Genomic DNA, 13,638 nt, shown 5'->3' with positions numbered 1-13,638 from the left:
TTTTTAAACTGAGTGCTACATTTTTGTGTGCTTTTGTTTGCTGTTTCTATTTTTTTCATAAGTTTGTAGTTCATAGTGTTTTCATATAAAATAGTTCCACCAGAGGTGCAGTATGTTTTTGAAAGTGTTAGAAACTAATTTTCTGTCTGGGTTTCATTCATGATTGGTATTGTGCTCATGCTATAATCTTGACCACATTAGCTTCCTAGTTTAATTGTAGAATAGTTGGAATTGCAATTGCAAAATTTCTAATGGTTGCTTCCCATTGCAGGTGTGCTTCTACAGCAAGGTAAATGTACAGAATTATTAGTTAACACTAAAATCTAGCTGAAGATTTCAAGAAGCAAGTTAATAGAGTGTATGCCAGTTATGCTTCAAAATACTTATAGGTGGTAAAACTAAACTTTGTAATGAGTCTTGTTACATAAAACATTTAATGCCAGTTATAAGACATGTTAAATAATTGCCCAGTTATAATTAAATCATAAAAAGTCTTAAATACAAACGATTTTCAGATAATTAACAGACTATGAATGTTAAAAAAACAGAAAACTGGAACAATCCTGAGGAACAGTATGTAAAAACTAAACCACGGCAACTATTATAGCTTAGTGAGGACCATGAATGTTCAGGTGATACGTAGTGGGCAACATGAGAATTGTAGGTTTATTTACCAGAAAAAGTCTTTATTTTGTAGTTGGTTTTATTGATCATTCTAGTATAATATATTTGTAAAATAATCATACAAGCAAGTCCAAGTTCAGTGATTTTTGAGTCATTTTTTTTTTCAGAATAAACCCTGCATAAATACAGTTAGTAAAATAAGCCTTGCATAGGCCTGCAGCTTTATTTTGTTTCATAATTTAAAGTAACTACAGAAATAGATCCCTGTTCAGGGACCTCAGGAGGAATTGTAAGATCAGGTTTCACTTAAATGTAGTTTGTTAGACATAAGTACAGTATTTGCTTTGCATAAACCCAAAAATGCAACCATATAGCTTCATTTATTTTACATTTTATATGCAGTTTCAGTAAATGTAGTTTCAGTGGAAAGGAATGCTTCAGGACTATTCAGTCAAGAATACTGATAACAATAAAATGTGCTAACAGATTGTGCATTCTGTTGAGTACAAACAGATCTTGTTTAGATGGTATGAGGCTTGTAAGCAGAGGTTAAAGAGGGGTGTAAAACTTGTAGAAAATTTTCAGGGTTTTGGTATTATTTAGGATAGAAACTTCAGACGCAGAAGTCAGTAAGTTAGTTCAGACTGATGCACAGAAAGTCATAGCAGGGCAGTCCACAGAAGTTTGGTACAGACACTGTAGAGTGAGTACAGAATTTATGGACAGTATAATGAGTGCAGAAGTGACAGTCATTGTAACTCGGTCAATTTCAATTTAACAGCATTGTTATTTTGAGACAGTAAGATTTGAGATTGATATTGTTTATTTCTACCTCTACTGTATGCTGTTATTACATAATAAATCCAAACTGGCACATAAAGGAGCAACTGGCACTTTTTTAGCACAGTTCTGGGTAATTTAAAAAAAGTTTATTCCAGTATCTACAGTCTTCAGTTTTTATATCTTTGACAGCTTTGCATGCTAACATAGCGTGTAGGAGCTTCTCTTGACCTATATTAGTGAAAGGTTTCTTAATGTTTTCCAGAGGATGTTTTTTTTACACATACTGTGAAACTGCACATTGACAGAACCAATTATGCCCTTTGCATAGTTTGAGGTCCTGTAGATTTTGAAAAATTGTGGTGAAAATGGCGAGGCTGTAGACTACTTGAAATGCCTACAGAGTTCAGTGAGAATTAATAGTTCAGTTTAAATACACTGTAGAATTTCTTTTAGTTTGCAGTTTAGCAGCAAAGAATGAAGAAGCATTTCCACTTGAGTAAGGTGATCTTCCAGTATTGTGCTGCTTGTAAGTACAGTGGGGATCAGGCTGGTGAAGTGTAGTGGAAGGAAGGAATGGCTGATAACAGACCTTACTTTTTAGGTGACTGTAATGTAATCTATTGGACATTAAATGTGCTCTTGCCTTTATACTAGGGTAAGTGGCAAATGAAATATTGTTCATCCTCTCTGTATTATGCCATAGTAGAAGTGGACACTGCTAACTGTATTGTTTTATTGAAGGTGAATGAGCAATTCCCAGGGTTGCTGAATCCCCAGCTTCTATAAAGAAGAGGTGGTCTTCTATTTAGCATGGACTGAGAGTAATATTATTGTAATAGGTAGATTTTGGGGGGAAATGCCCTGTGTGCAGGATTGCTGTGGTGGTGATAGTGATTATGGATCATGATTCCAAAGTACATTAGGAGCAACGCCAATAAAAAGTGGCAGCAGTTCATTTTTGTCATATCATTAAATGTAATGGCAATAGTTTTACATTTAGGTATTTAAACTAGCATAGTGATGTTTTTGTGCTGGACTAGTGTTTTCTTTCCTTGCTTCAATTGATTTTTGCTTGCATTTTGACTATTGCCAGTTTGATGAAAGTATGGAGCTATGCCATTCTGTAACATGATTAAGAAACTACGTTAGAACTTCACAAATAACTTCCACAAATGTATAAGTAAGATGGCTTTCTCTTGATAGTTATAGCATACTTGATTACTAGGTGTTGGAACTTCATAAATCATTTCTTTGATTGTGGAAGAGAGGTAGCTTTTCTATGCACATTGTAATATTACCTTCTTAGTCAGCTGCTTGAGTGGCCACCATTTTTACCTAGAGATCTTTTATTTACATGCAGAATTAAAATGAAACCATTTAGTACAACTTGTGTATTTGCACTCTTCATTCTCTTGAACTGTATGCAACATTATTTAAGGAAGCCTGTACAAAGTTACTTTGCCAAAATTCTCTTATGTTTTCTGTGCAGTTCCAGCAGGAACAAAATAAGCAGTCTTTAAATTCATATATAATATTTCAGAAGGTAAATAGAGATGTTTTTGAGACTGATTGATACTATGTTTTGAAAGGATGTAGTCTGTATCCAATGGATCTATTTAAGTATATGCAGAGTTCCAAAAACCTTACTTTTTGAAACTTAATTTACTAATTTAAGTCTATTGTACAATACAGCTTTGAGTAATTAAAATGAGTTTTTATGGGGGGATTCCCACTTTTCCCTTTGTCTTTTCTGCAAGTACTAGTAATAGTATTTTTATGAAAGCCCCAAAATGTTACATTGTGTACTTCATGTGTATAATTTGGTTTGAAATATATGTATCTATGACTTAGAGGACAAAGCCAATCTACTAGTGAACAGATTAGGTCAAACTTCACCCCTCACCCTTCCAGTATTCTCAGTGCTCATACCCATACGTACACCCCACATTCAAATATCTCAAGAACAGGTTCTCAAGGTGCTATACAAGCCCAAGAACGCTATGTATGGGACCAAATAACATAACAGGCTGCCTACTGGTCAGCCTGAAGTATGACTTGTTTGATCCCCTACAGAAGCGATTTAATATCAGCCTCAAAACAGGCTTTGTGCCAGAGGGGTTGGGAAGGTGGCCTAATGGGGTTGGGAAGGTGGCCTAATGGTTAAGGTGTTTGCCTTGCAAACACAAGATGCAGGGTTTGAATCTCACAAGGGATAATTGGCTAGGCTTAAAATGGCTCACAAGGGCAGTTAGCTTAGTACTAATCTATGAACCTATGAATAGAGGACAGCAGCAATCATTCTCTTTTACAAAGGTGATGCTTCAGGGACCCAGGGAATCTTAGAACCTTAAGTCTGACCACTGTTGTTTGTAAGGCTATGGAAAAGATCATTATGAAATTAATATATAAGGTTATAAGTAATGTACACTCTTGACCCTACCTATTTTGAATTGATCGACAGTTCTGCCCACTTAACTTGTTCAACTACTTTAACTAAGTTACTGAAATGATGGATGAGTGCAAAACAGTGCACATGGCATATGTAGACCTTGCAAAGTCATTTAATAACCTCCCACACTTTGGTATTGTAAATGAGCTCTCCCAGCTAAATGTCAAACATTATGTGAGCTACTTTGCTATCTGGGAAGCTAGGAAGGGCAGCTATACTTCCTCTGAAAGACCTGTCACTAACGGTGTACCGCAAGGTTTAGTCCTCGGCCACTCCTCTTTGGCATTTACTTCTCAGTGGTCAAAGCTAATGTTAAGGATTTGTGGCTGACCAAACTTAGTGCCATCCTAAAGTCCCCAGAAGACACCAATACTCTCCAAGAGGGCCTGTCTCAAACAAGCAGTTGGTGTCATGGACTAAAACTAAATGCCAGAAAGTGTGCATTCCTATCCTTCAACAAGTACAACTCCCCTTGTAACTGTCATATCGACAACACACTTCTGAAAATGTATCCCCTAGTTGGGGATCTGGGAATGTCTATTGACAATTAACTGGCCTTTGATTACCAGTTATTCACTGTTGTAAAGAAGTCTTTTTCGTTGCACATTTTATATCTATATAAAAATCCAGATTCAAGGATGTATTTGTTCCACTGTAGTAAGTACTTGGGCCAATCATTAAGTGTAATGCCCTCTTTGGTATGTACCTGTCCAAACAGTTGTTACAACTGCAATAGCCACAGTGCTTTCTCACCAAAGAATAAAGGGCCTAAATTGTAAAAAACTATACAGAACTTCAGCAAAGTCTTTTCTGTCAAACCTATTACACATTTGCAAGTAATGGCATCATAACCACCTGTTAAGGGATCTTGGTCTCTTTTACAAAATAAATAGAACTTGTTGGAGGAGTAGGTTTGTATCACAGAAAATAGTGCTTCTGTTCAACAGTCTTCTACTCCACATAAAGCAAAGTACATCTCTACTCTAGTCAGACGTAATTTGGATGAACGAATGGGTAACAACAAATTCACCCCCAGTTCAGCAACCTTCTCCTTCATGGATAGGTGGAACGTGTAAATCTCCCAACATGTCTTTGTTCAGCCTATCTCTGGGTTATTTGTTTGCAAAATATATCAGCTAAAAAGTGCCGTGGGTGTGTAGGGCTGAGCTTTTTTAGATCCTTGCATACCAATAGCCTGGTAAGTACCTTGGTAACAGACTTAACACACGTTTGTTTTCAGAGTGTAGGAAGTTGGAGTAGCATACAATTTACACACGTCAACTGCATAGTTATGAGGATTTGAACTAATTGCTCTAGTTGCAGAGTAATTGGAGAGGTGCTAAAAAAATCTGTTATTTGTTACTTTGTAATGGAGTGCATCTGTTCTCGCTTCAGTCAACTGTGTGTGAGTGTGCTGGTGCTTGAAATTACAGAGAGCATTTTACACCAGCATGTGGGACACTGTTATATTCTCCTCAACAAACTTTGCTGATGTCATCAGCTATAGCATATTTTTGGTTATGCAGTACTCTCACCAGGGCAAGGTCAGAGACTGACTGGTGGCCTGGCAGAAGTCGCCTTATTCTATACAATAAAGATTACAGTGACATGGCTTTTAATCTGTCCGCATACATAATGGTGTGGTTTTTGTAGGCCCTGTGTTATCTTGCTGAGAAAGTCCTGTGGTCTCTACAGCTGCTACATGTGTCTGGTGAGGTACATGAAAAAGGGAGCATTATACTCTATTAGTGTTGTGATGAGGTTTGACTGCAGTGCTGTCATACAATCCTAAGATCACAATGTGATGGCATTGCTTATGATGTGCACAACATAGGCTTTCAATACCAGTGTGGACAGTTCGTGGTCAAAGTTCATAGTGCTATCTACTTGTGTTCCCAGTGCTTGCATCCATGGGTTTCTGGATAACAGGACTGTTGTCAATGCAGTGATTAACACGGAATTCCACTTTTCAGACAGACAGTATTACAAACACACATGTCTGCATTTATTTGTAGATCGTGTGCCTTTGTCACCATTCAGTTGTGTGTGTTAGCTCCTCCTGTGTTATGTTCTCACCATTAGTAGACTCGATTGCACACAATATGCAAGAATCAGCAAACTTGGTAACCCAAATGCCTTATACTTTAGCCTGAACTGTCGAGAAAGAGTTCAAACCATGAAGGGCCAAACACAGATCCTTGAAGTTTGATAGTGGTGACATCTCTACTGACACAGGTTGATTCACCAACTTTCACATCATGTGTTTTGTCAGTGAGCCAGTTGTTACCCATCAACTGATGGAAGAGGTAATCCCCAGCTTGGAGGTTTTCTCATAGTAATTGTATGTGTGTGTGTGTGTGTGTGTGTGTGTGTGTGTGTGTGTGTGTGTGTGTGTGTGTGTGTGAAGGCTCATCTTTCATCACTCCATATCACATATGTTATGTCAAAGGCATGGAATTACTGGTGGTATTATTCTGATATTGTCCATGATTGTGGATGGTTCTTGTAATGTTTTCCATGATCCTTTACCTGCGGCCAGCTTGTTGGAGACCTCCGCTGAGAGTACATTCATATTCAGGCATATCAGTTTGCACAGCTTCACAATATGCACCCTACCCCAATTGTATATCACATCCCTGATAGATGTCCTCTGCATTATTCATGTAAGGATTCTTATCTCTCACAGACATCCTTCCCATTGTTATGTCACCTTGTGTGACAGTCACAGACATTTTCACTGTACAGTCCGTACTGTACCATATAGATATGTGCTTGGTGTTGCTGCTGCAATCATGTTCTATTGACATGCTCTCCTCTCCTGTACATGAGGGAGTTTCACCTGTCCTCCGTCCCTATGTTCATGCCTGCAATTCATCTGTGCACCCTATTCAGTGCACACACTTCCCCTCATTTTACATGTCAGTCCATGTCCTGGTACAGATCATTAACACAACTTCAATACAGAATCCCAGGAATGGGATATCACAGTACTCTGCACTGTAGGTACAGTGTCCTGTACTGTGTTTGGACCATGTACTTCACATTCATACCTCTCAACTGTCTAGGTATTCCCAGTATGTCCAGATGTTTTTCTTATCAAATATGTTGCTTTCTGTCAGATCACTTGGGTGATCTCTGGACTGATGTGACTCAATATTACATACATTTGAGTCACGCATACCTCTCAACTGTCCAGATTTGTGCAGAATGTCCAGTTTTTGTCTTGTATTTGTGATCTTTTCCACGTAACATGTTTTCTGGCAAATCACTGGCACGTCATTGCAGAATGAAGTCAGAAACTGATGACTGACATTTGAGTTTCAAACTTCATGCTCTTCAGAAAGTCCATGCTAATGTACCACCAATTTACTCTATCAACTTTTAAGTTTGGAAGTGCAATATTAAAAATACGTCCCTATTTTTGTGCCTTTGTGCCCCCATTATGTGTGCCTTTGTCCCAGTTTCTTGCTCATAGAGAATGACTGGCATGTTTGAGTTGCATTCTACTACATGTCTATTCGACATCTGTGGCAAATATGTCCCTGTTACTGGTTAAATGTCCCCACGTTATGTTGGCCTTTGTGGAGATATGTTGCACTAACAGGCTCACAGCTGTCTGTGAAACCCTGATGGTCATTGTGGCATTCTGTGTAAATCCACATACCTTAGATGCTCTGTTTTACACAGAATTGATGTCCGTGTTCGCTTACACGGTTTCCTGGTTGGCAACACTGTTGCCAGCCATGAAACCTAGCTTAATTGCACCGTGCCTCATTAATATGCATTGCAGGCTACCCTGCACCATCGCACTTACAGGTAAACTCCATGTAGGCTCTGCACGAAGACTTCATGGAGTTTGTTGAATCCTGGGGACCATCTTGTTCTGTAGCCAAGTTAATTCTTGAATATTTCAGGTAAAAAAAAATTGTCAGCCTTACTGTTATCAATCACCAGAAACTGTAGATCAATAGCAAGAGAACAGCTGAAGCAATAGTCAAGTCTAATTGTGCAGTTGCTGTATAAAGCTGAGAGCAACTGAAATATGTTTATTTCATAAATTTCTTTAACTGTACTAAACATAGACTAAATTTTGTTTGAATTATATTGATTCCTGCAATGATTTAATGTTTGCACATGCAGTGCAATTTTTTTTTTCACTGAGATAACATTGTTCTCTCAGCACCATTTATTTAACAAACATTTTATTTTGCAATGGTATAACCGCGGTGGTGGTGCTGTGGTAGCATTGTCTCCTCACAGTAAGACACTGTCCGGTTCGATTCTCAGCTAGAGTGTCTTCTGCATGGAGACATGCATGAATGGGCGTACCTTCGTTGAAGGTTGTGCGTCAGGCCTGGCAAGCCGGTACGTAAAAATCAACTGCCAATCATTAGTGGACCGGAGTTCCACTGTGGCGACCCCTAACCGGGAAAAGCCAAAAGACACAAACAAATCATGTTTAGGTAATGTCAACAGTGCCTTTCTGCTGAGAAACAAATGTACTGATTAAATGGGAGTTGCTAGTGCGAATGAGAGACTGCTGTTAATGTCATTTGAGTTGTAATTTTCTAATGCAGACTGTTTTGTAAATATGTTTATAGGTATTTGATTAAGTAGACTATTTATTATCTGAATTTCACATTGCAGTGTTTTGGTAGAAAATGTGCAGAAGGAAATTTAGATTAGAATGACTGATAAAGAAATACTTGAAGCATCAAATTTACACCTGTCTTTAGCCTGTTATGTTTGCTTTAGTTAAACCAAAATTTTACATTAAAAAATAAAAGGCAAGAACATTTTTACGCATACATTTTTGTGATGTGCATAGCACTTGCACTTTTTTTTTAAAATTCAACTTGTCTTTAGCCCACCTATAAGTCAAGGTTGTTTGCCTCTGTTAACGGACATATCCTGGGTTTTTTTTAGCCCTCAACAAAAATTTATTTATGCCTTTTACATATGTTCTTCAGTTCTGTGCAGTCCATCTTTAGAGATGTTGTTTGTATACTTTCTGATTTGTCTGTATTGTTTTATTTTTATATTTGTTTGCAAAAATTGTTCCTGCCAGTGTGCCTGAACCTTCTTCTCACACCTTTAGAGTGTGCCTGTTGTCAAACATTATTTATTTGTTTGCTTTTGTTTATCTTTTTAAGAATGATCACCTTCTGGCACACGTTTTTTTAAAGAGATATCAGAATGTAAATCATCCCAAATCCGGTACACAGAACCACTTTGCAAATAGTCGGACACACTGATTTCACTCTCACTAGGCTGGGCAATGGCGTTGAGATGGTGAGTTGTCTTTTAGGTGCTAGACATGATTATTCAAATCTTGCTAATCCATGAAGATCTCAGATCCCCCCCCCCCCCCCCCCATTCATCAAGAATGATCATGTACTTTATAGGAGAATGTTGCACATCTCTGCTAGTTTTATTTGTGACCAGGTGGCAGATATCTTGAGTGATGTTAAGTGTTTGATTTGAGTGCTTTTACATGATTATTAAAGCAACTAATGCAGTTCTCTCATTCATCCTCAGCTGTGGTGTCCTCTTGCGTATCTTTTGGACTCTAGTTTGTTGGGTAAATCTTATTTGAGACCTTTACTGTACCTGTCTCAGATGCTCTTGTATTGATGTGTACATTTAGGGCTTGCCAACACATTGTTTTGTCATCTAAAGATGTTAGTCTGTTACAAGGCAATGCTGTTCAGTAGGAGAGTGTGTTCCTGTCTCCAGATCCAATCCAGTCATCATTTCAGAGCACCCCTTCAGTAACTGGTGTAGATCACAGCAAAGCCCTAATATGTACTAATAAGGTCGTGAATGAAGAGCTGTTCAGATAGTCAGGAAGATCTAAAGTGTAAGAAAGTTAGAAGTAACAGCAGTCACTGCCATGTTGGCCACCATGGCAGATTTATGGCTATCCTCCATAGTTGAAACCATCACTAACAGGACACTGCTGAAGTAGCACAGTATTTTTTTCATTGATTAGAAAAAGATGTATGTATATTTGTGTGTGTGTATTTTTTTAAGTCAATCAAAAAAATTGAAGTTGGAAATACGCACATTTCCTGTAGTTACTCAGTTTTTGATCTTTCCGTCACAAATTAAAACTTTAAGATGACCTAATTCTGTAAAGCAGAGGTCTATACACCCACTTTTAGGTCGAATAATTAAAATGCTTTGCAGATTCTAGAAAGCGGATGAAAGCAATGATGATGGTGTGTATGAAATAGATATACAGTATGTATCTTCAGGATGATGTCTTCCCATTCATGGTTGCGCTTGCAGATTTGTCAAATATATACAAAAAGTAATAGTGCAGTTAGAACTCTATTCGAAATTTGTTGTCTTCCAAATATTTGAATGCATTGTCAGTAGTCATTCAGCAGAATATGGGTTGTTACATGAAGAACTGTGGGGGATACTATTGTATGTCATGTCAAATGAGATGCAGACTGGGAAACTCTTGAGTTGGGGAAAAATGTAACCCCTCAGAATTAGTCTGCATCATAACTTTATACTGCCTCTCTCTTCTGCCCCAATTTTCTTCCACATTGCTGCAGTCCATCAGTAGTACAAGTAGTTCAACAATGACAGGGTTTTTTTTTTCGTGCACCTCTCATCTGTCTTGGCTTGTAGTCACTGTGTTTTTTCATTCTATTCTTTTGAGGAACAGAAATGAGATCTAAATAAAGTATCTGTTAATTGTCTGTCTGAATCCCCTCAAAAGTGGGACTGCCTCTGCTGAAAAACGTGTCAACAAACATTATTCAGACTTACTTATATGGTCATAACCACAATCTGTATGTGGCACGGTAAGCAACACTGCTTCTTTGGGAAGCCTGCAGTATGTCAAGTATGACCTGTAAATTGATCTGAAATATGCAGCTTTATGCTTGTTTAGTAATTTCCATATTTTTGATACATAGCTGATCAGACAGCATTTTTCATTGTGCATATTGCACAATTTATAAATTACTTTTAAAATAATAATGTATTACTTTTCAAATAACAGTGCTGTTTTGTTTGTAGGTCAGACATCTCTCAGGGTAAAAAAAGCAACTTGAACACTCTGTCTGGTCTACAGTGCAGGGATTTTCATACAGGTACCTCACATAATGGACTAGAAGAATTTTTTGATGATCCAAAGAACTGGGGTGAAACTACAGTTAAATCAGGCAAGTATGAAATTTGTATAGTAAAATTAAATTTTGCCTACATCATGTAGGGTAATTAAATAGTGACAAAACTCCGCCTCCTACACAACTATTTCAGATGCAAAAATCAGTTTATATGTTATGGTAGGATTTCTTTTGATGGTCCTGGGCTTGTCAGAAGGGGCAACAGTATTATGTGTTTGCTTGCACCCACATATGTGTGCATGTTTATTACCTAACCTAGTATACACCTATTATCCTAATGACCACTAGGGCCTTTGTAAACCTAGCCATGCAACCCAAATGTGTCCCACAAGTTATATGTTCTATATAGCAGGTGATTGTTGCTTATGATCTGATTTACTGACTGCCTCTGTCCATCAGAGCCAAAGGTACCAGTCCAGGACTGAATTTTCAATTTCCCATTCAGTGGTCCAAGTTGCGTTTAACTAGAGTTAAGTAGGGACTTTGTTTCACATGTATCTGGAGCCTGTTCCAGAGAAAGGGAATTCTCTGAGATACATGTCTGTCTCTCCAACATGCCCTATTTACGTTGCAAGCAAAAATGTAGGTCTTTAGATCTAGTAGTTCTGGTGCTGTTTGTTTTGAGGATGTGCAAAAGGTTAATCAGAGTGGGGTCCAGAGATGGTTTGTATACCCAGCATGCAGTACCTCTCTCTAGTCTGTAGAAGATTGAGTATAGAGAGAGGGCTTTGAGGTGGTCTGCATAGTACATTGTGTTTACTCCCTGTATCCTTTTTGTAAGAAATTTTTGCGGAAATTCCAGTTGCTGCATATGTCTGGTCAAGTACATACAGAAGGGGACATTCTAGTCAATGACAGGTCTGATAAGGGAAGAGTATAGCAGTGCACTGACTTCCTTGGACCTAGATGCCATGGACTTGTAAGATGAGCAACACACAAGAATTTCCTTACTACCTTGGATACATGTTGGTCGGAAGCCATGTTGCTGTTTAAATGCGTTACAGAATCCCTGACGTAGTAGGTGAACTCTATAGGTAGGTACTAGGCTATCTGCCCGAAGGCATTTATAAGCCTAGCCAGAACGTGTTGGCTTTCGCCACCCCCTTAGATTAGTTCCCTGTGCCTCTGTCCAGCAGAGCCACTGAAATTATCCCGGGGTAAACTTTCTGTTTCCCATCCACTCGTCAAGGTTTCTCTTGAAGAGTGTTAGCAAGGAGCTCTGCCTAATGTAGATTGGAATTTTATTCCAAAGAATGGGAAGTCTCTGGGACAGGAATCTATCCCTCCAGTACGTCCTATTTATTGTTGTGGTGAGGTTTAGATCTCTAGAGCTTGTGGCTCGAGGGAATATGGATGTTCTTCATTCCACATTGCTGCAGTCCTAACACTTGGGTAGTCCGCTGTCCCAGTCGGCCCGAATACCAAAGTATATGGCTGACGTCGGTCAAGGCGCATTAGTCTGACGTCAGGACGTCAGGGTACAAATGCGCATGACCGACGTCATATCCTCAGTCTTTTTTGCCGCATGGTCCGATGCAGAAGCAGTTTTGCGAGTGCAGGTTGGCGTTCTGAAATTTTCTGAAGTCGGAGTTTCAGACCGAATCAAAGTTGGCTAAGTACCCGTTGGGAATATTTTGGTTTTTCTTGCCTCAGTATTTAACCGGATGTCAGAAAAAGTGAATAACTGTATTTCTTGTGGGAAACAGATACCTCATAGGGATTACCATACCTTGTGTATACCTTGTTTAGGGCCTGAGCACGACGTTGTTGGATGTCGCTCTTGTGCTAGATTTAACAAACGCACTATAAAGAGAAGATTAGACTGTGCCAGGTTAGTTTTTGGGAAGCGTTGTAATTATAAAATGCCGCCGGATGCTCCGCCCGCTTCGCCCAAAAAGCGCAAGGACAAAGCAGCAAAGCCTAGGTTGGAAGAACCGTCAGTCCCGGACGTCGGTTCTTTAGAAGGCTCAGTGGAGCCGGAGGTTCTGCCAGAAGTTTCTTTGGAGTCTCAGGGAGAGACTTTACTGTTACAAGATGTGTCCTCTCAGGAGGTAGGCCAGGCTGAAGGGGCTTCTCAGGTGGCTGTTCTCCCCTCTCTTCCTAAGGTGGTTAGGCCCTCCCTTCTGTTTCCAAGGCTTCTTTGAGAGGCAGGCCAGGTTTAACTTCAGTGGGGGTCTCTCCTAGTTCTTCAGGATCTTTGCCTAAGAAACATATGCTTAAAATGGCAGAAGATTTGATTACTATGATTAGAGGTTCTATGCCCCCTCCTGATAAGAGGCCTAGGGTGGAACCTGAGCTTGAGAGTTTTGAGCAGTGTTCGGAGGCTTCTGAGTCTTCGGCTGAAGACTTGCAGGAGTATCCTCCTTATTCTGATTCTGATGTGGATGATTCTACTCCTTCGGCTTCTCCTCCTGAGGATTTTTCTTTTTCGGAGACTCTTCATTCCATGAGGGAGCATTTTAAATGGGAAGGTCAAGATTTCTCTGATTCCAGGAAGAGGCTTAGGGAATTTTTGTTTTTACCCCAGCATAGGCCTTTAGCTATACCTCCTGTTCTGGATGTGGTGGAAGATGTTTTGCAGAGGCTTCCCTGAACCCTGATTCTTTGCCTCCTGCCCCAGTTAAACCAGATAGGTAT

At 39.1% G+C, this 13,638-nt stretch overlaps 1 protein-coding gene across 1 annotated transcript in view; it reads left to right on the top strand.

Moving 5' to 3' along the window:
• The window catches only part of MRPL47 (mitochondrial ribosomal protein L47), a 402,300-nt gene that overhangs the window by 140,511 nt on the left and 248,151 nt on the right, over positions 1 to 13,638 (top strand). The window contains exon 2 of the mRNA XM_044070380.1: positions 10,892 to 11,037. Within this exon, the coding sequence (XP_043926315.1) occupies positions 10,892 to 11,037 (146 nt within the window). The remainder of the gene's footprint in view (positions 1 to 10,891; positions 11,038 to 13,638) is intronic.

This window comes from Protopterus annectens, chromosome 4.part1 (assembly GCF_019279795.1).
Source record: "Protopterus annectens isolate FY-2018-M chromosome 4.part1, PAN1.0, whole genome shotgun sequence".
NCBI lineage: Eukaryota > Metazoa > Chordata > Ceratodontiformes > Protopteridae > Protopterus > Protopterus annectens.
Note: the sequence above shows the minus strand (reverse complement) of the source record. Positions and strands in the feature narration are given on the sequence as shown.